Raw genomic sequence first — 25,716 nt, forward strand, 5'->3', positions numbered from 1 at the left:
CTAAATATAATAAAAGCAATATACAGCAAGCCGACAGCTAACATCAAATTGAATGGAGAGAAACTCAAAGCCTTTCCACTAAAATCAGGAACACGACAAGGCTGTCCACTCTCTCCATACCTCTTCAATATAGTGCTTGAAGTTCTAGCAATAGCAATAAGACAACATAAGGAGATCAAGGGGATTTGAATTGGAAAGGATGAAGTTAAACTTTCGTTATTTGCTGACGATATGATAGTGTACATAAGTGACCCCAAAAACTCTACCAAAGAACTCCTACAGCTGATAAACACCTTTAGTAACGTGGCAGGATACAAGATCAACTCCAAAAAATCAGTGGCCCTCCTATACACAAAGGATAAAGAAGCAGAGAGGGAAATCAGAGAAACATCACCTTTCACGATAGCCACAAATAGCATAAAATATCTTGGGGTTACTCTAACCAAGGAAGTGAAAGACCTATTTGACAAGAACGTTAAGTCTTTGAAGAAAGAAATTGAGGAGGATACCAGAAAATGGAAAGATCTCCCTTGTTCTTGGATTGGGAGGATCAACAAAGTAAAAATGGCAATTCTACCAAAAGCAATCTATAGATTCAATGCAATCCCCATCAAAATCCCATCAAACTTCTTCACAGACCTTGAGAAAACAATAATCAAGTTTATTTGGAAAAACAAAAAACCCAGGATAGCCAAAACAATCTTATACAATAAAGGAACTTCAGGAGGCATTACCATCCCTGACTTCAAACTCTATTACAGAGCTACAGTATTGAAAACAGCTTGGTATTGGCATAAGAACAGAGAAGTCGACCTATGGAATCGAATAGAAGACCCGGATATTAACCCACAAACCTATGAGCACCTAATTTTTGACAAGGGAGCTAAAGGTATACAATGGAAGAAGGAAAGCATCTTTAACAAATGGTGCTGGCATAACTGGATGTCAACCTGTAGAAGGATGAAAGTAGATCCATACCTATCACCATGCACAAAACTCAGGTCCAAATGGATTAAAGACATCAACATTAATCCGTCCACTTTGAACCTGATAGAAGAGAAAGTGGGAAGTAGTCTACAAGATATAGGCACAGGAGGCCTCTTCCTAAGTAGGACCCCAGCAGCACAGACAATAAGAGAAACAATGAATAAATGGGATCTACTGAAACTGAGAAGCTTCTGTAAAGCAAAGGACACTGTCAGTAAGACAAAAAGACTGCCTTCTGACTGGGAGAAGATCTTCACCAACCACTCATCAGACAAAGGTCTGATCTCCAAAATATACAAAGAACTCAAGAAACTAGGCACTAAATCTCTAATTAACCCAATTAAAAAATGGGGTACTGAACTGAACAGAGAATTCACAACAGATGAACTTCGAATGGCCAGAAGACACTTAAGGTCATGCTCAACCTCCTTAGCGATCAGGGAAATGCAAATCAAAACCACTTTGAGATACCATCTTACACCTGTCAGAATAGCTAAAGTCAAAAACACCAATGATAGCCTATGCTGGAGAGGATGTGGGGTGAGGGGAACACTCATCCATTGTTGGTGGGAATGCAAACTTGTGCAGCCACTGTGGAAATCAGTGTGTCGGTTTCTCAGGAAACTGGGAGTCAACCTCCCTCAGGACCCAGCAATTCCACTCTTGGGAATTTACCCTAGAGATTCCCTAGCATACAACAAAAGCATTTGTTCAACTATGTTCATAGCAGCACTATTTGTAATAGCCAGAACCTGGAAACAGCCGAGGTGCCCCTCAATAGAAGAATGGTTAAAAAAGGTGTGGAACATATACACGTTAGAGTTTTACTCAGCGGTAAAAAATAATGACATCTTGAATTTTGCATGCAAATGGATGGACATAGAAAACGCTTTACTGAGTGAGGTAAGCCAGACCCAAAAAGAGGAACACGGTATGTATTCACTCATAAGTGGATTCTAACCATAATTTAAAGGTCTTTGAGCCTATTTTTTGTGATCCTAGAGAAGCTAAATAAGAAGACGATCCTGATGAAGATTATTTAGCTATCCGCCAGGAGGTAGGAAATAGTCAAGAGTCCCAGGTAACCTTGGGTGCATGGGGGGGGGTGGGAGGGTTGTTGGAAGGGGAGAGGGTTAGAGAGAAGGGAGTAGGGGAGGAATGGAGAAAGCTCGGTTGACCGGGATGGGGGGAAGGGAGGAAGGATGAATAAGGGATCAGGGAAGAATATATTTCAACTAAGGGAGTCATTTTAGGGTTTATAGGAAACTTGATTATATATGGGATCCCAGGTCCAAGGAGAGATCCCCAGATTGTTCTCTGGACAGAGGAGAGGGTGCCTGAAACGGCCTTGGCCCACAACCATACTGATGAATATTTTGCATGTCACCATAGAACCCTCATCTGGCGATGGATGGAGATGGAGGCGGAGAACCACGTTGGAACACTGGACCTAGCTCCCTAGGTCCAAATGAGAGGCAGAAGGAAAGAGATCGTGAGCAATGAAGGCAAGGGCACAGGAAACCTTCATCCAACGTTGGATGGCGATACAGATGGAGACCCATATTGGAACACCGAACTGAGCACTCCACAGTCCAAATGAGGAACAGAAAGATGAAGAAAATAAAAAAAGTAATCAGGACTGCGAGGGATGCGAGCACCCACTGATACAAGGGGACTGATATAATGAGAGTTCACCAAGGCCTGTTGGACTGGGACTGAACGAGGACGTGATCCAACCAGATTCTCTGAATGTGGCTGGCCCGGAGCCTTTTTGAAAAGCCGTTGACAATGACACTGGAACTTGCTTCCTCTGCATATACTGGATTTTGGCGCGCCAGTCTGTTTGGACTCTCACCTTCCCTGGACCTGGAGGGAGGGGGGAGGAACTCGAACTTCCCACAGGGCAGGAAACCCTGACTGCTCTAAGGGATGGAGAGGGAGGAGGAGAGGGAGTGGGGGGAGTGGGAGGGTGGTGGGAGGAGGGGCTGAAATGGAAACTTTTATAATTTAATAATAAAAAAATAAATAAATAAATAAAAGAAAAAATATGTAGTACCTGAGCCAGATACTCTCCAACTAAAAACTAGGCTAACAGGGGTTGTGGAAATTCATTGGTGGGTAAGAGTGCTTGCTATGCTTGTAGAATTTGAGACTTGGAATCATTGGAACCCATGTTAAAAATAGTGTGTGTGTGTGTGTGTGTGTGTGTGTGTGTGTGTGTGTGTGTGTGTAATCCAAGCACTATGAGGTACAGCAAAAAGAGAATCAACAGCCTAGCTCCAGCTTCAGTGATAGATCTGTCTCAAGGGAATAAGGCAGAGGAAGATAGAATAAAAACCAATGTCCTCCTCCGGTCTCCACTAGCACATGGGTACATGCAAAATTAAAAACAACAACAACAACAACAAACTAAGTGTATTAGAGGCCCAGGAAGTGTGAATCTTCACAGGGATGCTCACAGGTTTTATGAAGAGTATAATAAGCTTTTGAAAACTAACTAATGGGTTAGTGAGTGATCTCAATAACAAGCACACATTATCACAATATACAGATATTGACGTTATGGAGAGAGACATTTTATGTAGTAGCAAGCATGGAACCACAATTCATCCTATGTTAAAGAGAGAAATCAAGTGGCTAATAGTCCCTATTCTAAGACTCAAATACTATCAAGGGCATTGGGCCTTCTTCCCACTTTCGAAGAAAGATTCCTATGACAAAATCCCAATTCTGGGACTTCAGAAGGTGTCTTTATTTGGAACCAAGGTCAAACAGATAAAGTTATCAGATTTGTGTGTTCCAGAGTACAGTTGGAGAGTAAGGTCCCAATTCAGTATGACTGGTATCATGAACAGACAGACAGACAGACACACACACACACACACAAACACACACACGAGTGTCATAGAAAGAAGAGAGACTAGAAGGGTGGATTATCCATAACTTATGGTACACCAAAGACTGTCACCAAAGCACTAGAATTTGGGGGAAGAGTACAGCTCAGATTCTTCCTCATGAACTGTGACAGGATTTTAGAACTTTGAGGTTTCTGTTGTCTGTGATGCAAACAGGCATCACTTAATGTTTGAAATAGGTTTTGAAAGACATGCATCCTTGGCTGAACCATCGCTGGGCTTCATAGGATGGTTTGCTTACACAGGCTAAGGTACCTACATTTTCATTTGTGCTGTAGCTTTATGAGGTCACCACTGTGACAGCCTGGTTAGCAACTGTTATTGATTAAAAAAAAAACCCTCATGTGTGGTACATGATTATACTTGGTTCCATAGAACAGGCTTTGAAAATTAGCATATCATTTCAGAGGGAAAATGCATGTGTATGCAAAAGTATATTAAAGTCTATTTTCAAAACATTAGCTCAGTTAGCTCTCAGCAAAATACTGGGTGATTTTTACTTACTGGTTTTTGCTTATTTGGGGGATCTTAATTAATAGACACACCATGAGTACATAAAATCGTTCTAATTACCACGGACTGCACAGCCACCACTACCACTTAAACTCTCAAATGCAAGCTCCAGCCTACTTGGTATGTTTGGCAGCCCAGCATGCAAGAGAGAGGCAGGTGCATGGAGATTGCTGAAGGTCCTGCTCGGCCACTCACAGGCTGTACTACTGAACCAGTGTGCTTTAAAAGGCCACTGGAAGACTTGGATGAAGATGGGCTGGGCCGAGGTACATGTTTGAAGGTGAGAGAAGTAAACAATGCTTACTCTTCAACTCTATCTGCCTCTGCTACTAAACATGTTACTTTCTGCCGAGGTAGCTAAAGTTCAATGCTCTGTCAATTTGAGGCATACCACTTGATCATCTTTTACATTTTTATAATTTCTCTGAGGGTTTTGACCTTGGTATACAGGTTTCGATGATGTTTACTGCCAGTTCTTCCCTGTTCCCAACCCAACTTTGTGTCTATTATTTTTTAACACCCTTCAATCACAATGTGTGATGCCCAAACAATCTTGAGCATGTGTTCTTCCACCAAAACATGGTCCATTTATGAGGTTATGAGGGCTATAACATTAGAGAAAACGGATGCTTTTTCTTCCCCACCAACTACTAATTGCCATTCACTCCAGGACCAGGGGTGAGATTGTGTGGCCAACTTCTCTTTATATGCTGGGTTTTTGTCTGGTTTGGGTCTGCACAGGTTTTCTGTACACTGTGAGTTTGTGTGTGCTTCTCTTGTGTCTAGACAGAGTTTCCTTGAAGCTACCCACTGCCTCTGGCTATCACACTCTTTCTGCCCCCATCTTCTGCAAGGTTTGAAGAGCCTTGGGAGAGAGAGTGCAGTATATATTTTCCATTTAAAACTGAGCAATCTTCATTTTCTTACTCTCTGCCTCAGCTGTGGGTCTCTATGTTAATCACGATCTCTTGTAAAGAGAAACTGTTCTCGGATGATGGCTGAAAGATGTGTTCATGAACGGAGACAATGAAACACCATTAGGAGTTGGCTTAATACCATGTCTATTTTGTTAATTTGGATATTCTCTCTCTGCCTTTTGGTTAGTTTGGATAAAGGTTTGTCTGTTTTGTTCGTTTTCTTGAAGAACCAACTCTTTGTGTCACTGATTCTTTGTATTGTTTTCTTTGTTTCTATTTTGTTGATTTCAGCTCTCAATTTGATTATTTTCTGCCCTCTAGTTCTCTTAGGTGAGTTTGCTTCTTTTTGTTCTAAAGTTTTCATATGTTCTGTTAATTCACTAGTGTGGGATTTTCCCAGCTTCTTTATGTAGGCATTTAGTGCTACGAACTTGCCTCTTAACACTGCTTTCATTGTGTCCCATACATTTGGGTATGTTGTGTGGTCATTTTCATTGAATTTTAGGAAGTCTTTAATTTCCCCCTTTATTTCTTCCTTGACCCACTGATAATTCAGGTGAGCATTGTTTAATTTCCATGTGTTTGTGGGTTTTCTGGAATTGGTATTGCTGTTGACATCTAGTTTTAAAGCATGGTGATCTGATAAGGTACACTGGGTTATCCCAATTTTTTTGGATTTGTTGAGGTTTGTTTTGTTACCGAGTATGTGGTCAATTTTTGAGAAGGTTCCATGAGGTGCTGAGAAGAACGTATATTCTTTTCTGTTTGGATGGAATATTCTATAGATGTCAAGTCTGTTTGAGTCATAACATCTGTTAGTTCTCTTATTTCTCTGTTCATTTTTTTGTCTGATTGACCTGTCCAGTGGTGAGAGGGGAGTGTTGAAGTCTCCCACTATTAGTGTGTGGGGCTTAATATATGATTTAAGCTTTAGAAGTGTTTCTTTGACATATGAGGGTGCCCCTGTATTGGGGCATAGATGTTCAGTATTGAAATTTCCTCTTGATGGATTTTTCCTGTGAGTAATATGAAATGTCTTTCTTGACTCTTTTGACTAATTTTAGCTTGAAGTCTAGCTTGTTAGATATTAGGATAGGACCCTCTTGTTTCGTAGGTCCATTTGGTTGGTATATTTTTCCACAACCTTTTACTCTGAGGCGATGTCTGTCTTTGAGGTTGAGATGCATTTCTTGTATGCAGAACAGGGATGGATTCTGTTTTCGTATCCAATCTGTTAGCCTGTGCCTTTTTATGGGTGAGTTGAGTCCATTTACATTCAGGGATATTAATGACCAGTGGCTGCTCTCTCCTGTTAATTTAGTTTTCATCATTGGTGATGAAATGGGATAAATGGGACCTCTTGAAACTAAAAAGCTTCTGTAAAGCAAAGGACACGGTCAACAAGACAAAATGACAGCCTACGGAATGGGAAAAGATCTTCACTCACCCCACATCAGACAGAGGTCTAATCTCCAAAATACTCAAGAAATTGGACACCAAAAGATCACATAATTCAATTAAAAAAAATGGAGTACAGACCTAAACAGAGAACTCTCAACAGAGGAATCTAAAATGACTGAAAGACACTTAAGGAAATGTTCAACACCCTTAGTCATCAGAGAAATGCAAATCAAAACAACTCTGAGATTCCATCTTACACCTGTAAGAATGGTCAAAATCAAAAACACTGATGGCAACTTATGCTGGAGAGGTTGTAGGGAAAAGGGAACACTTCTGCATTGCTGGTGGGAATGCAAGGTGGTTCAACCCCTTTGGATGTCAGTGTGACGATTTCTCAGAAAATTAGGAAACAACCATCCTCAAGACCCAAAAATACCACTTTTGGGTATATATCCAAAGGATGCTCAATCGTGCCACAAGGACATGTGCTCAACTATGTTCACAGCAGCATTATTTGTCATGGCCAGAACCTGGAAACAACCTAAATGGCCCTCGATCGAAGAATGAATAAGAAAAATATGGTACATTTACACAATGGAGTACTAGACACACAGAAAAAAGTAATGACAGCTTATATTTTGCAGGAAATGGATGGAGCTAGAAAACATTACTTTGAGTGAGGTAATCCAGACACAGAAAGACAATTATCACATATACTCACTCATAGGTAGGTTTTAAACATAAAGCAAAGAAAGCCAGCCTACAAACCACAATCCCAGAAAATTTAGAGGACAATATGGACACTGAGAGAGATTTACATAGATATAATCTACATGGGAAATAGAAAGTAGAAAAAGACAAGATCTCCTGAGTACATTGGGAGCATGGGGACCTTGGGGGAAGATTGAAAGGGGGAGGGGAGAGGCAGGGAGGGGAGCAGAGAAAAATGTAGAGCTCAATAAATATCAAAAAAAGAAATAAATTCAGAATTAAAAAATACCATGTCTATTTAGCACAATCATAGCAGTAGACTCTCTCCTAGAACCTCTGACATACACAGTCATATGTTCTTTCCCTGGCAATAGTTCCAGATATGAGTTTCAATGTAAGGAATAGTACTTAAGTCCAATCAGGGAGTGTTTAGTGGCTTCCATCATGTTTCTGACCACAATTGTACCAGGGGGTTGGCTTGTCATTTTTGTAGCGCACGGGGTTTTTAGCAGGGTATAGTTGGTGATTACTTTCTTCCTCCATTAGCTTGCAGCCTCTTGGCACTAAGAAAGCTAGCTGTTAGGGCTTTTAGGTAGGAAACATCCAGGTATACTGACTTGATTTCATTATGTTCTATGACTCCAGTGTGTGGTATCTTCAGCAATAACAACTTCCCACCAAGTGCTTGTGGCTAATAAAGAACAACAGCAATATCCTGCAATATCTGGAGGTCCGTGTGACCTCACTGCCCAATAACTTCAAAAGTGACCCTTTTCTGGCACTGGGATTTTTATTTTTTATCTAGTAGGGACAGAGATGCCCTGTATGTCATTTTTTGAAAGTCAGTGTTGCACATATCATGTGTGTGTGTGTGTGTGTGTGTGTGTGTGTGTGTGCTTAGCTTATAGACACGTTTCTATTAGTGCATTCTCCTTTGGGTTTGTGTGCAGAGCCCAAAGGAGGGCCTTGGACATACTCTTCTATTGCTCTTTGAGTTGTACCACTTAGCCAGCTCATCTTCATTCAAGTCTTCCAGTGGTCTTCTAAAATATGTTGGCTCAGTAATACAGCTGGTGGTCAACCAAGCAGGACATTCAGGCAACTCTACATGACCTCCTGCCTCTCTCAGACATGCCATACTGCCCAATATATCAAGTACATTGGTGCTTGCATTTTGTGCAGTTTTTTTGTCAAGGCTGGCAAGAAGTAAGCCCCAGCAACTCCCCCATCTCCACTCCCAGTCATAGTTCTGTGGTTACAAGCATGTACAAGACCATATCTGCCTTGAATATCACTGGGGTGCTAGGATCAAAGCCCAGGTCTTCATGGTTATAGAAAAAAAATGCTGCTAACCATTGGGCCATTTCACCAGTGTGCATATATGCTCTAAAATAAATTTCAAATATTAACCTGAGTGATGTTGGTGATCTCATGAATAATTGTGCTTTTTCTTTCAATAGCTTCATAGAGAAATTGAGATGTCTGACAGTGGCAGTTCTTGAACAAACTTCATTTCATAACTATGACAGATGAAAACACACATTCCCCATTTCCCCCCGCAGAACTGTGGTAGCAGATGAACATTAAAAGCATCAATGGGGTATTGTCCCATAGGAAAATTTCCCAGGTTCCTGACCTCAGCCTGTGCTTTGAAGTTTTTATTTCTGTGTTTTGCAAGGTTGAAGATTAAGTCAGTGCTAGATCTGTGTGTCAGCACCAAGTTGTATCCCCAGGCAAGCTTTAATTTCTCAGTGTAGGGACAGTCAGCATCAAAGAACCTTTGAATGAGAACATTCATGCATTTTTAGTCCACTTAATCCATAACTTTGTATTCTAAGTGCCCATCCCATTTATAGTTGAAAAATTGATATGGGAGTTTGCTCAATGGTTCCTAGCTGTTAGATAAGATTTTAATACATCTTCAATGCAGGTGAAAATCCCTAAGAAAGCTGAGGCTCAGGGAAGTTGATTGTCCATGAACTCATCCAAGGTTGGTGGGTTAGCTCAAAGTTGAAAGGTTCCAAATCCAGCATATTTTCTCTTTTTTCTTTTGAGTCAGAGTACCACTTTGGACCTAGAACTCACTATATAGACCAGGCTGGCCTCGAACTCACAGGTCTGCCTGTCTCTGACTTCTGACTTCCGGAACTAAATGCATGTGCCACAACATCTGGCCTCTCGGCACATCCTAAATCATGTTTATAATCTCTACTTGGCCGGCCACCTACTTTTCCAGATGTCATGTTTCTGAAGTTCTTCATGTTTCACTCAGATCACAGGCCAGTACCTGCCAGTTTCCTAGAGTCCCTCTTCAATCTAATCCCTGTCCCTTTGTAACTCGGGCCCTCTGTCTCAGGAGAGACTCCAGCTGTCAGCAATCTGCACCTGTCTATCAGGTACAAACAAAAGCCTCAAGTGGAGTCGTCATAGAAAAGCAGAGCCAAGCCATCGACAATCGACCAGATGGATGGATGAGCACTTCCGGTTGACACCACAGAGGAATGCCTTCTTATGTGGCACACAAATCCTCCAAATAACAAACCTAAGGAACCATGGTTCTCACACACACAGGAAGCAGACAAAATTCTCTCATTCCCCACCATCAATGATGGAACACACTTGGCTTAAGCAATTTTCCCAACATCCAAAGATTTAAGTGTTTATAATCTTGCTAAGTATCTAGAGATTTCTTAAATTCCCCAGATGTCTTCCTGGGCATATGTCCATAACAGATTTCTGAATTTGAATTTCTTTAAGGAGTGGACTAGGGAATGAATATTCTATAAGATATAGAAGATAAATAAAATTTTCTGAAGAAACCAGAATAATTTTTGAGCAGTAAGAAAGTCCCCGAAGCTATTTTGAGGGCACTTAGCATTTAAATTTTGTTTTATTTTCTGGTTGCATTTGACAGTAGAAAGGAAACTGTAGTAAGAACAAGGAGAAAAATTTAAATTTCTAAAGTCTTGCATATTATTAGTATATGGTAAGCGCAGGTATAAATGCATGCCTTTTCTGTTATTTTTGTCAATGGGGAAATCAGTGATTATCCAGATCTAGGTAGGGAAGAGGAGTCTCTATTAATGGAGAGCGTTCAGAAAGATGATTCAGGACATGGAGTCTGGTGTCTGATTAGATTCACATCCTTTATTACTTGCTAATTGTCTGCCCTCAGGCAAATGATTTGACCACTCCATGTACAAACAAGGTTGTTAACTAAGCCTCAGAATATAATAAAAATCAAATAAACCATGCACAGAAATCAGAAAACTGCTTGTATCCATATATTAGAATTAGCGCTCTTTGTATATGGTTTATGGTCATTTCACGTGCACCTTTTCCAGTGGAAAGATAATAGAAATACACACACATACGCACATGCACACACACAAACACACATCACTGACGTGGCAGTGACAGTATAACACTGAGCAAACTGTTTACACAGAACTAGAAGTCTGGAGAGGGTTCACTACAACTGTGAATACAGCATCAACATTAACGAGGTCTTCCCCAGGTCCAGTCCCACAGCTGTGGTAAACCAGACACTGCCGGAGGTTTTGCTAAAATTTAACCAGTACAAGTAAGCCACAGATGTGACACTTACGACACCCATTTGATTTCAGTGGGTCAGTGAGGACACCATGGCTTCAAAAATCAAATAAAACAAATAAAAATTAAAAGGGCTAGAACTCTAGCATAAGGCTGATTGGACTCAAACCCACATTTCTTCAAGCCTCAGGTGGATTTTGCGTATCAAATAATCCCTACTCTTCATAAAACAGACAGCACTTGTCATGTGAGACAAGTTGATGACAGTTCTACACATTTTTTATTTTCTAGCACATCAATGAACACACACAAACACACACACTCCACACATACACCACACACAGACACACACAAAACACATATGAACACACATACTTCACAGAAAGACACACACACTCCACAGATACACCACACACAAACACAACACAATATATCCATAAATGCACATATTACCACACACCAGATATACACACACAGACACTGCACAGTACATATATAAATGTACATACTCCACATACACACACCCTACACACAAATAAATACACTTCAAACACACTCAAGTATAACACAATATGTACATAAATGCACACACATAATTCTCACACATACACACCAAGCACAAACACAGCACAATACATACATAAACACACATACTCACATACCACACACACACACTACACGCACATGTGTACCACATACAAACACATACACACTCCACACACAAACACACTCAAACATAACACATACATAAGCACATATACCACACACACACACACACACACACACACACACACAGACCACACAATACAGACCATACAGACCACATACACCACTCACATATTTACAGTGTCTGGTCATCTGCTGAAAACAATCTATTTTTAATAACCTTTTTATTTTTATGTGCACTGGTATTTTGCCTGCATGTATGTCTGTGTGAGGGTGTCTTGGAGTTCCAGATAGTTGTGAGCTGCCTCGTGGGTGCTGGGAATTGAACCTGAGTCCTCTGGAAAGGCAGCCAGTACTCTTAACCACTGATCTATGTCTCCAGCCCTGGAAATCATCTCTTTTTACCACCTGTATACAGACTCATCACTGGGCCTGTTGTGCCCATAACTTTAGAGACTTCCCTCCTACAGCTCCATGGAAAGAGTAGTCTAGAAGAGAATGATTTGACTCTCATGACCCTTCAAAATCAAGCCACAAGTGACAGAATAACAGTGGACATTTGGCCTGTGGACACTGAATCTACACACTTGTTTACTGGCTCACGATATGACCTGGGGTTGGTAGTTGGGTTAAACTGAAAAAAAGAACCAGCTGAGGCAATTGTACTCCATCTTTCAGGGTGTTGGATGCGAATCCTGGCCAGAACGAGTAAGAGACATGCAGAATAAATAGAGGGCAGCACAAGCAGTGCTGTGTCTAAAACACTGCAGTGCCAGCCCCCTTGTTAAGGACTCTTGCTGCTTGGGTCACTGAACACTGAGTTATGCAGCCTGGCCCTATTTCAGTCCTTACTATTGTTTTAATAAGGGTTCTCTTCTATTCCTAGCTGGTGAGAGTGTCTATACTATCCTTCCTCCACCTTTCACTGTTCGTGTGTTAATCTCTTTCACAGATAAGACTGATAGCTTAATATATACCTCTATAGTGTCCTTAAAATCCTTCACAACAGATTTTATGAGGGGTCTGTGTTCTCCAGCATTTATCCATTCATGCTCCATTCTGTTTCTCTCTTCCTTCCTCCCCTCACTTTTTCCATCTAATACTGAGGAACCCTCTAGCACCTGGGAGCTACGGAAGGGCTAGCAGATGTCCTTGGAGTCAGCCCTTCTGACCACAGAGACCTTCACTACATCTTTAGAATGAGCTGATGAGCACACCCGCAGTGTGCTTTGGCTGGAACGTAAATACACCACTGGGGAGTACACTCTAGACCCCCTTACGAGTTCAGCTTCACCCAGCAATGCCTCCTATCCATGCTGACACCCAAATGAAAAATAAATCACTACCCAGTTGGGGTTGGGTAGAAGGGAAATGGAGTGTGCCAAGCAGAGAAGCTGGAATGTGAGAAAGTCACCTGCTCAGCGAGAAACCATCACAGGGCCATCAAATATCCAGCAAGTGTGAGACGTGCGCACAGCAGGAAATTGGCTTTGAATAGAAGAGGAAAAAGGTGATCCGGACTCCCTCCTGTGTATTTCTGTGATGAGTCAGTTTTAACTTTCTCTTTTGTGTGTCCATGCACGTGTGCATGTGTATGTGTACATGCCCGTGAATGAATTGTGTGTACATGTGTGTGTGCATGTGGAAACCAGAGGACAGTCTTGTACATTTTTTGTTAATCATCATTCACACTTATCTATCTATCTATCTATCTATCTATCTATCTATCTATCTATCTACCTACCTATCATCTATCTATCTACCTATCATCTATCTACCTATCATCTATCTATCTATATCTACTTTTGAGACAAGGTCTCTCCCTGACCTGCTACTCATCGGCTTTGGCAGGCTGATTTGATTGAAGAACAAGCCCCAAGGATCTTCCTGTCTCCAACTCCCATTGTTAGGATCATAAGCACATGCCACCATGCCTGGTTTTTGCTGTGACTTCTGGGGATCCAACTCGGGTTTTCATTCTTGCAAAACAAGCACTTTATTGACTGAGCCATCTCTCAAGTCTGATCATCCCTCACTCTTGTAACTTCTGAGGAGGTTGAGGCAAAGGTTACAGGGTGGAGGCTGTTGAAGAAAGAAGGTCTCAGCCGGGTGGGGGGCAGAGCTCAAGCTCCCACATCTCAGACCTCAGCACACCCTCCATCCAACAGCCCTTTGCTATTGAAGTCACCAGCAGAAACATCATCATTCCTTGTCACGACACTTCTTCCACCACCGTGGACTTTGACAAGCATGATTTCCTTTAAAACCGTGGGGACGCAAGAAAGGGGTGTTCTCTCCGACGGTCAGGTGGGAAACATTTTTAGAGTAAAGCTGAGCTGACACCATGAACTGCTGGCGGCATGCTACTGTGGTTGATAGGTTCCAGAGCAGAGGCAGGGAACAGGCGAGACAGGAGTGAGACAGGCCATGCTTGTGGCTACAGTCTTGGAATCCGACTGACTAGCCATGGGGCACTTGTTTATACAGAAATTATTGAGCATAGATAGATTCACGTCATTCCAAAACAGAGATCCTATCATTTTCGGTTTTGGACACGTGTTTCACATCCTCTTGCATATCTTTTGGTCATGGCTGATTAACCGAGTTATCTTTTACAATCACGTTTTCTCAAGTTCAGTCACCATTGACAAGCAGTTATCTTTCGCAATTATTTTTATGCACCAACCCCATAACCCAATTTTTAAGAATCCAAAAGTATACGCTAGCCTGTTCTCTTGGGCTGGCAGTTCTTTGTGGCTGCAAGGACACTAGATACTAAGTCAGTCTCCAAACCAGCTTGGGGAGATTGTCATGCCCTGAGAGGTGTATTATTAACTCTTAATGGTCTGAGTGCCTAGGAAAAAAACCCTTAGGCCAAAGCTGTGGCAGTTATTATTCAGTTTCTGACATAGTATAATGCTTTAAATTTTATATCTTTATAGAATTTATTTGTTTGTCTAATCCTGTCATTCTTTTGTTCCTTGGTCATAAGACGCCACAGTAGCTCTGCATGAGCTAGTTTTTCTAAGAAAGGGAGGTCCTGACATCTCATTGTTTTATCATCTGTCCACGCCATTTCTTGTCCAACAACATAAGTCCCTGTGCATGGCAGAGGTAACTTTGGCTACTCTAACTCTTTTGCTGTACATGCCATGTAATTGCCTGAGTATGCAGTGGGAAGAGGCTTGCAATCTGATCTTTGGCCAATTCTTCCAGCCCACCGAATCTTGTTGATCTTTTAGAGTTGACGTTGATTTCATTATGTTGTTCCTGAGTAAGTACAGTACAAGGGCAGATGTTTTAAAGAATATCTCATAGCCTCAGAAAGAGACCTCTGGCTTCTTTGTGTGTGTCACAACCTCCAAGGTGCAAGGAGGACCTTCAAGTAGATAAGGATATCTCCCTAGAAGCGGGATGATGTAGCATTCTCAGGACTTTCTTGGAGAAGATTAGAACCAGTATTCCTGGGAAAAGGCATAAATGATCCATAGATAATTTCCCATCAGTTCAATATCCCCAAATAATACAAACACTGAAAGTCCCCCAAGCATGCAACACATGGAGCTCAAAACCAAAAGTGACATTGAGGCCAACACATGGCTCAGCTTTGCCGGATCCTTGTCCAGCAGCAGTGCTGGCTTGATGACTTTTGCCATTCCCATTTGATTTGGCTGAGCCAGTGGACAAGGATAGGCACAAATTCAGCAGAAGTCAAATACAGCCTACAGGAGACAACGACTAGGGAGGTCACTGTCCTGCACATATCTTGCAGAGCTGGAACTATTAAAGCTGAATACATGTCCTTCTCACTCTTCACCTGTGAGAGGGAGAGAGTTGAGTCCTCTTGAGGGACATTCTACTCCCTCATTTTCTCCTGTTCTGACGGGCCCTTACGCCACCTGCCCCAGTAAGCTCAGAGCTGTCTTGGGGTGCTGAATTCTGGGGTGTTGCTTTGCATCACACATGTATCCATTCATATCCCAACTGAACACAGTTTTGTCAGAGGTGAGAGGGTTATCATTAAGTACATATTACCTTAGCTTTAGATTCACCAGACCCTTAATGGAAGACTGCCACTCTGGATTTTGATGCTTTATGTTACAGTTCTCCATCTTGCTTATAAGTAGAGGGGAAAAGGAGTTGCTTATTGTATGTAAAAACAAAAGAATGATCATGCAATGTGATTAGATTATTGGCTTAATAATGAAAGACTTTTGTGGACATTTTATGTGGAAAAATGATTTTAAATTTAAATTTGCTTGGTTAACTAATAATGAACAGAAAATAAAACCAAATATAAAAGACAACAGATATCTGTTGAATTTTCTCTAAAAGCAGACATCCTTGACTTTTCCAGAAAAGATCTCAAATATCTATCTTGAGGGAAGTGATAGGTAACACGAAGTATGGCAGCACTGACTTTTAAATATTCTTTGAAACTTTGAGACTGGAGACACCCAGGGCCTGCTGCATAGAAGGAAGGAGGCTGTAGCATTTAGAGAGATACAGTCAGAGCGACGCTGGCAAGTCTTAGCTGTGGCATTTCTAATGTTTTGGTTCTCCATGAGTTAGCTAGCATCCCTGAGCCCCAAGGTGAAATGCTGTCTGACAGAACAACATGACACATGAGATGTACCTTCATCTGAAGCTTGTAGAGGAATGTGACTGTCTTCCTTCTCTCATCCATAGAGCGCCACTATATCATGCTCTGCTATAGGTACCGATCAGTTGTTACCAGTAGCCAGAGTCATGCGTGATATCTCTTGGTAGCAACGAAGCAGATAGACAGATGTGAGGTATTTCTATAAGAACATAGCTTAGAATTTAGCTTTAGGAATGGACGTTATATAAATGCTAGTGTGACCATCTAAATACACCAGATGCATTTTTGGACTGACTGGCCTCATGGGGAGGTAGAGGAACAGAAGCAACGGTTAGGATAAAAATGTGAAGTCATAAACAGCAGACATGTTATAGTAAAATTATAGATATCAGAGATAAGGATTAGAGGAATTGGGCAAGTTGATTCCTTAAGGGCAGAAACTGGAGCTGCAGTGTAAGGCCAGAGGACTAGTCAAGCCACACAGGACAGTGCTAGAGGACTTGTCAAGCCACATGGGATAGTGCTAGAGGACTAGTCAAGCCACATGCATAGTGTTAGAGGACTAGTCAAGCCACACGGCATAGTGCTAAAGGACTAGTTAAGCCACACAGGATAGTGCTAAAGGACTAGTTAAGCCACACGGGATAGTGTTAGAGGACTAGTCAATCTACGGCATAGTGCTAGGGGACTAGTTAAGCCACACAACATCACCAGGGGAAAGTAGCCCTTCAGTACTGTTCCAACAATGCTAGTGTTTGAAGCATTATTGTGTCCTGAGCAACACAAACATGTGAAGTCCACTTCCCACTTCCCACGAATTCCACGGTCCAAATCCAGGTTTTATAGAAAGCAGAAGAAAGAAGCAATGTGTTTACACACATTGGGGGAATAATATGTTTACACATGCTAGGTAGGGGGAGAAAAAAATAATGTGCTTACGCACATTGGGTAGGGGGAGAAAGTCATGTATTTGTACACGTTGGGGGAACAATGTGTTTGCACACATTGGGGGACCTTCTTGCAGTGTAAAGTAGCAAAATAAGAGAGACCAGTAGAAGACAGGAAGATATGTGCATAACTTTTCAAATATAAAAACTGGATAAGTTGAGCTGTAGCACTTCCAAATAGCGGGTTAAGCAATTCATAGTACATTATTTTTCAACTCTGAAAAAGTGAAACAGACTACCAGAGTTGGGTCTGTGCTTTGCACCGCTGGTTGTGAAGAGCAGGTGAAAGTCCCCTGGCATCATTTAAGTAGAGACAAGGATGGGAAAGTCTTGCCCAGAGACGTTTGAAAATGAATAAGGCTTTTCCATCCATGCCTTTCTACAATATTAAGACTTCAAGTTGACTTCATCCACAAGCTCTCTGTAAGGAAAGAACATACACACGTGTATCTTCCACATAGCTTCCCAGGGGCTATAAGCCCAAAAGGAGAGAATGCCTTTGGAAATTCATAGAAAAAAACACTTACAACGTTAGTTCCTTTGAATCATTCACACATATGAATGCAGATAAGTGATATGTCTGCAATTTTGATTCTCGTGGTTTATTTGCCCCATCCTCTACTACTGACTAGCAAGTTATATCTTGTCAAAAAAATCACTATTTATAGCTCAGTTGTATATACTGTTATGCTTTCCTTTATGTTCATATTAACTCCCCGACACACACACACACACACACACACACACACACACACACACACACACAGTACTTTCTTTTCTGTAAATAGCATGTTGCGCTGTGCAGGTACCCTGAATATCTGATGGAGCACATCCCTTACAATCAGATTAACACAATGAGTGTTGTTCTTCTCCAGTTAAAGCTTTATGAAATATTTTTAAAAGAAAGAAAACCTTATTTTCTTTCTTTTCTATTTTTTAAGAATATTTTTGATGCAGGCTCTCACTGTGTATCCCAAGCTGATCCTCCTGTCTCAGCCTCCGTACTGCTTGGAGTACAGTTGTATACCACCATGCCTGGATTCATTTCTTGACAATAATTGTATCAATGAGGATTACAGGCCTCAACCTTCATGTAAATGAGTACTAAGTTAATTGATTGTCTTTAATGGTAGCATATTTCATCATTAACACAAATTACACCTGTAAGTATTGTTCTACGTGGATTTATTAGTTGTTTCCATTCTTTCCCACTGCAAACGGTGTTGCAATAGATGCTATTGAACATAATGTTGTGGTTTAGAGGTGCATGCAAAAACCTAATCCCCCAAATGGCAGTATCAGATGAGACGTGTGTCACTCCCAAGGACAGAGCCCTCGTGAACAGCATGAGTGCCCTTACAAAGGGCAGATAAGGACAGAGAGAAGGTGCCATCTGCGAACCAGAGAGTGAGTTCTTGCCAGACACAGAATCTGCCAACCTTTGGTGGAAACTCCCTGCCTTCAGAGCTCTGAGAAAGAAATCTCTAATGCATCAGCTATCCAACTGAAGGCAATTTAGTAGAGAAACCCAAGAGGCCTATGGAGCAGATATCTCTATGTGGAGTTTTATTCCTAGGGCATAAATGCCGAAAAGGATTATAGTTTAAAGACTGGAGATTCATCCCCAAAGCCACATTCTATCACCGTGTCAGCATCTACAGAAACAGAGGAACTGGGACAGTCTAAGCGCACAGTCATTACCAACGGACAGTTTTTCCGATCACTTGCTGTTTTCCAAGTGTTCTGAAAGGGGCTAGTGAAAAGAGAGACAGGACAAAGTCTATTGTACTAGGAGACTGTACTTCTACTGGGTGTTACTGTCATCACCTGAGTGTGTGTGTGTCAGAGAGGAACCACATGCCACTGTCCACACACATGGGTATAAGCTGACTCTTCCTCTGTCCAGTACTATAATCATCCACTCTCAATAAAAGAACCTACAATAAATGAAATACAGGGTGATGCTTCCCGTGCATAAATGACTAAAGTAACAGAAGCTCGGAGATGTAGTGGATCAGTAACACAGTTTAGGGGCAGAAATGGGGAGGTAGGAGACACACTTTATCAAGGAACTAGCATTTCAGCTGAGGCGGGCAAAAAGACAAACATTTTCTCTAGGCCTGGAACGTGAAGAGAGAAATGCGAATAAATGCTCACAGACGTAAAGGGAGGTAAATGGCAGTGCCTTTGCATCCTGAAGAGGCGGTGGGTACCCCAGAGTGGTGTTCCGCCAGCACTGGCGCATCTGAGAATTACCTAAAGGGGCTTGTTCAGAATGACGGTGGATGAATGGATTCCTCGTGTTCCAATTCGGTGTCCAGGAAGCTGTGATCCAAACAAACTCTGAGACCGGCCAGGCTTTGACATTTATCTGCAGAGACCTTGTGAGTAGGGGCAAAAATTCCTTCAAGAATGACAATGTAGGAGAGTTGCAGGTTATATCAGAAAGCGATGTCACGCTTCTGAACTTAGGGGTCAAGTAAGCTGGCAACTAAAATACTTTTTTTTTTTTTTTGATTTTTAAGAAGTCAGTCCACAAGAGGCGCTGGTTAAATGACTAAGTAAAAGAATTCAAGGAGGAGGTTAAGGAAGCCAACCAAAAGATCCTTCAACTGTGAGACTAGCATAGCTTGTTAGACTTGGCAACAAGGAAAAACACAAAACTAAATAAATAACAACAGTAACAACAACAAAATAATATTAAGGTTGGCAGAGTCTCCCGGCAGCTAAAAGCCCATACTGCCAAACTTGACAATCTGAATTCCATCCCAGAAATCTAAATAAGAGGAATGAGAGAACTAACTCTCATATTGTCTTCTGATCTCACATGTGCACTGTGGCTGCCTTGGTGCATACGTGGGCGCACACACACACACACACACACATGCATAAGGGAAACATAATATCAGAATAGCCAACTGAAAGCCAGCAGCTGGAGCCTTCTTAAAGAACTTTCTGGCAGAGGTTAAACTGATCATCCAATCAGGCACTGTTGTTCTGATCAATGCACAGGGCAGGTGTGATTACCAAGACTATAATGTAAACATGCGTCACGCTTTCGTGTAGTCAAATCCAGCCACACTCTTTTGTCTCTGCCTCAAGCACGGAACAGGCTCTTATATAATTTCCTAGCTAGTCAGTGTTAGCGCCTGTGATTAATGCCACATGACGGGCTTTGAACTTTGTGTTCTGATGGCTTCTCTAGCCTTGCAGAGCTCCTAGCGAGAGGAAATGTGTGTCCCATAGACTCCACTCCTGATAACTATGAGTTCAGCCAACAGTATTGCCATTGCTTCAGGAGGCCTCGTGAGTAACCGTTTCTGTGCCTTCCTCCTGTCTACAGACAAATTACATAGGACTTTTGAGATGGGTTTTTAAAGCAGAAACAAACCAGAGGAGCGATATAACTTCCCACAGCCCAACCCTGGGAGAACGCTGATCAAGGATTCGTCTGGGGAAAGCCAGAAGAATCCAAGAGGAGTATCCACGGTAGAGAAGTCCTTGCTCGCTATACTATCCTCTCTCTCAAGCCTCCTGGAGTAGCCCTCTATTTAGCTGGAGCTTCCAGCAGATCAGTGATCTCAGAGCAGAGTATACCCGTCCAGAACAGAAGCTGTCCCAATGCTGACCAACTTTTCCAGCTTGAACAAGTCCTCCCAGCTCTTCATCCAAGTGTTCCTGGATATATACCCCGTCTAGCATCAGGCTCACAGGAGACCAGGGAAGAGGCCAGGCGCCCTGGAGGCTTCTTCTCCCACCCACCTCTCCTGCTCCCCACACCTGCTTGCCAGAACGCTTCCCAGGGAGATGATTCTAGCTTCTGCACAAATGCATCCATGTCCACCCCCCCCTTTACCTCCCGCCCCTAGAATCCCAGTGTGACCTCGACCCTACCTAGCATCCCCGGACAGACGAGCAGCTCGAGAGCAGACAGGATTGAAGGAGGCTGACCCCCAAGCTGTGAACAGACCCGGGCAGAGAGCGCCCCACCTGACTTCTTTCCACCTGGCAGCTGTTGCCTCCCAGCTACTCACCAACTCCAGGGCTCGCAGGAAGGCAAGAGGTTCCTTCAGTGCCCGAAAGGTGCCCGCCGAAGCCAACTACGGATGAATAAGACAAGGAAGAGAAAGGAAAAAAGTATGAGCGGGGGACTGTGGACACCTGTCCAGGTGTCAGGGTCCCCGGCGTTCCCCAACCTCAGGCCAGCTGCCTTGCCCGCCCTGTTCAGTTCTACCTGGCTCACAGGGTCCATGGCTCGCCCTTGCTACGTCTTCTCCCGCGCCTGTTCCCTTCAGGGATGAAGTTCGTCTGATCCACAGTTCCCAGGGTCAGAAGCCAATTCAGGCCGCGAGAAGCTGAGCCAGGACGCTGGCAGGGAGCAGGCAGCCGGTGACCGCTCGCTGAGGCTCGCTTGCGCTGCGCGCTCGGGAAGCTAATACTGCGGGAGGCAAACGGAGCAGGAGAGGGGTGGGCGGGGCAGAGTGGGCAAAGGAGCAGCAACAGGGGAGGGGAGAAAGGCAAGCCGTTGGGGCCAGGCTGTCATTGGCCAGCCTCACGCTCCACGGGGGAGGGCGTCCGGGTGGGCTAGACACAACCTGCGCGTATTGGTCCAGGCCCAGCGCGCGCAGCTCTGGGCTCCGGGGAAACTTTGGGGGCTGCTGGCTGGCCAAAAAAAGCTCATGTCCTCAGCAAGAAGGTTGTCCGCTGCAAGGGGCTTCCGGTAAGAAAAGAACCCTTACTGTCAGTGGAGACATGCATTCACATTCATTCTGGTGACTTCTCTATGACGAAGAAAGCATCCATCAGATTCTGGGGTCCAGCCCCAGACAGCACACTGCTTATTCCCCTCCAGGAAGCAGGGGCCGGGGAGGAAACCTGGGTGTAGACTGGAGAGAGACAGGGGTGGTAAGAGAGAGGGACAACTGGAAAGGGAGACAGGTGTGTGTGTGTGTGTGTGTGTGTGTGTGTGTGTGTGTTTGGGGATGGGTGAGGGGTGTCAGCATAGAGTGGTAGGAACCGAAATCAATTGATCTTGACTATAGCACTGGGTACCAGGGAGATAGGTAATCTTCAGACCGTGTGTAAGATCCGGAGCAAATTCTCCCTATTTTAAAAGTAGAATACAGATGGGATTAGAACCAATACATGAAGGACTAAACTGGCCTCGAACTTAAAGGACATTTCAAACCTACGTGGTCTCTTTGAACCTCGTGTCAATCCCCTAAATGAACCTTTCCAAAACACTGATAGATAAGAAACAGTTTCCACCCCAACCGGAGTCAAACTCTGCTAAGAATTTTATGAGAAGTAGCTCACCCCACACCCCTTCATGGGTCAACCTTGCTGCATACAATCAGCAGCAATAATGGAGTTCTGTCAATCAAGAAAACACCTTGCTGAGAGCTTAACAGACTTCATCATTTCATTAACTATTCATGGAACACCCACGGGTTAATAGTGTTAGCCTCTGTCCTGAGATGAGGACACTGGAGGTCGCTGAGGGGAAGTGACCTGCTCAGTGCTGTTCAGCTTGCAGGCACTGAGCCTGGAGCTCAGATAAAATCGGAGACGCAGAAAGCATAGAGGAAGGAGAAGATGGGGAACACGGGAGGGAAGTGGGCAGGCCCATCACCCTGTGCAGCCCTTTCTTCTCCCTTTGGACTGGATTCTACATATGAAGTGGTCTCCCAGCAACACAGAAGAGTCCATCTGTTTACTACGAAGTTTTGCCAAAAAGGCTTGGAGTGTGTCGAAATATGTGAGGGGTGTATTTAATAGTTAGGGCTGGGGGAAATAAATATAGAAAAAGAATGGTCTGCAGTCTATAAGGAGAGACAGCAGTCTAGAGTTGGGCAAGAAAGGGAGCTTTTAGGAGAGACCCCCCTCCAATCCTGTCAATGAATTTTATTAAAGAAAAATTCGAAATTGCAAGAGTAGGAGCCCCAACAGGCCAGTTGCGCCATCTGCAGCCCCAGCTTTGTTCCTACTGCTCTTCCGACAAGCAGAGAGCGTCTGAAACAATGGGAAACAATGGCTCGAAACACAAGCCTTTATGCAACTACAAGGTAAGTGGGAGGGGTGGAGCGTAATCAAGTGTTTGGTACTCGATGTTCTGAATGCGTGTTTATAAACACATGAGCCAACCTGTTTCTTTTTGCCTATGAAATAGAACACACAATACTGTAGCTAGGTGCTTCGTGGACTCTTGTAGATTTTGTAGATAGCCTGTGTAAGACAGTATCTCTTGCTTCAATTCTTTCAATAACTGAGTCTTTCCAAAACAGCCTTGAACAGGTAAAGGTCCAGACTGCAGTGCTCACCATCCACTCGTAGAGTGTGCCCCTTCCTTTTTGGTTCAGGAGCAGTCATGTGACCTTCAGAGACAATGGGTATTTCTGAGGGTAAGTTGGGGGAATTTTATATAATCTACCCTCGGGCTTATTTCCTAACACTAAAGGATGAATGATTTCCTTGTAGAGATTGGCACACCAGCCTAGTGGCAGAGCATTTACCTGGCATATGCAAGGGCCAGGCTTTGGTCCCTAGATTACCAAAAACGGGGCGGGGGAGAAGACTTACATGGAGGCACTGTTGACAGTCTGGTTTGTCACAGAAGGCTGGTGTAGAACGGAGCTGCAGCTGAGTTGTGGTGAATAGGAAGCTGAGTAGTGGTGAACAGGAAACTGAGTAGTGGTGAACAGGAAGCTGAGTAGTGGTGAACGGGAAACTGAGTAGTGGTGAACAGGAAGCTGAGTAAGACATGCTTTGGGACCCCAAAGAACTGAGATAGTAAGGGTTTTGTTGCTATTTAACCTCAGCTGACTAAACAGATTTCACACAGAGAAGTAGGGAAAACAAGAATTGACATTATGTTGCTTTGACCTCATTGTCTCTGCACTCCAAAGCATAATCTTTGCTCTTTGCATAGTGATCAATGAGCTTAATGAGTATAACATCTGTTCGTTGATGGTAATTTTCCTGATAGTATCAGTTGAGTTTCTGCTACACACAGAGGCTTGCACTGTTTCCTGTATTTCATTTAAGCTCCATCCCTGCCAGCTCTCCTTCTCTATGGATAGCATACCAAGCCGGAGGTAACTTTCATGAGTTCGTCCATTTGCGATCATTAAGCCAAGAACCTGACACTAATGTAGTCTGGTTACCGTACTTAGTCCCTCAGATCTCTCTTCATACTCAGCATTTCTCCTAGCTAAATTGGTGACATATTTTTCCAGTTCTTCAGGCATCATACGAAACTGGCAAACGAGGGTGTAATGGCTTAGACTACAATGGCACATTGTCAGGCGTTTCTTTTCGCATTCCACAGATGTATATGTCCCCAACAGCTGCATCACCAAAATAGACAAAAAATTTTGAGCTCCACATCACATTTGCAATGCTAAATATTTGGTAGACTTTGGGGTTAGACCCAGTGTATACGACCTGGGGATAACTCTGGTTTCCTTCCAAATAGATCAGCAAGAGAAGGAAAGGGGTCGTGAACACTGCCATCGTTTTATTTCAGGTGACTTAAAGAGGACCTTTTCTCTTTTGGCCCAATATAGTAAAACCTAGTTTCCATCTTATTCTAATGAACATGCTGCAAGGGCTCGGTTACTGGGTTAACTTTGATGGCGCATAAGCCATCTAATGAAGTACTCTGTGTTGCCTATGAAACTATCCTTTTGGTTTTAGGATAGGGACTCATAACTATGCATACTTCCTTTGACCCAGCAAGACAATCCATCCACCTTCCTTCAGAGGAGAGCTTATTCTCAATAGAGGGAGATTTGCCTCCATTGCCCTGTTGACAGTGTTGAATGATATTTTTATTTCTATGTGTGTGGGCAGGGGGTGTGGCATCTCGAAGGTAAAGACCAGGGCTTATTCCCAGCAGCCTTGTAAGAACAGAATGTGTCTCACAGCCACTGTAGTGAATCATATGAAAAATACCAATGGCTCCAAGGCAGAGCAGCCTTCATTTGCTCATTCAGTAAGGAAAGGGTGGGAGCCTGCTGTGTATTGACATGGTTGAATACTAATCTGTCCCTAGATGCTTGCTGAGACTCCTACCTTTCCAAAACTTGCCTTGTGCTAGAAAATACTCAAAGCCTAAACTTTTAAAGTGAGTATTTTATAAAGATGAAAGTGAGAAGCTGAATAATAAAAATAACCATTTTCAGTCTCAAAGAGGACTAATGTTAGATCAAAACTACAAAAGAATAAATCGTTATAAACAAATAGGAAATTATGTATGTACACAAATTATTCTTGTATATGAAGTAAACAATAAATAGACAATGAAAGAAGAAAACTTTAAAAAACAAGCTAGCACGCTACAGTAGATGGACTTTATTATTTCGGCAAACTGGTTGCTTTTGGGCCAGTATTCTTGGATTTCATCTCCCTGTCTCTGGTGAAGAAGAACAAATATTTAAAGTTTGTCTGTGGCAGCAATACAAAAGGAAACTGTGCTCATGGGTTATGAGATCTCAAACACGACA

General features: G+C 42.9%; 1 protein-coding gene across 1 annotated transcript in view; it reads right to left on the reverse strand.

Annotated features, from left to right (window-relative positions):
- Synpr (synaptoporin) overlaps positions 1 to 21,658 on the reverse strand; it is a 340,860-nt gene extending 319,202 nt beyond the window's left edge. The window contains exons 1-2 of the mRNA XM_048421427.3: positions 21,447 to 21,658; positions 21,247 to 21,312 (exon numbers count right to left, since the gene is read on the reverse strand). Coding sequence (XP_048277384.1) covers positions 21,247 to 21,312; positions 21,447 to 21,464 — 84 coding nt within the window. The 5' untranslated portion in view covers positions 21,465 to 21,658. The remainder of the gene's footprint in view (positions 1 to 21,246; positions 21,313 to 21,446) is intronic.
- Positions 21,659 to 25,716: the final 4,058 nt, after the last annotated feature.

This window comes from Myodes glareolus, chromosome 5 (assembly GCF_982192425.1).
Source record: "Myodes glareolus chromosome 5, mMyoGla1.1, whole genome shotgun sequence".
Classification (NCBI taxonomy): domain Eukaryota; kingdom Metazoa; phylum Chordata; class Mammalia; order Rodentia; family Cricetidae; genus Myodes; species Myodes glareolus.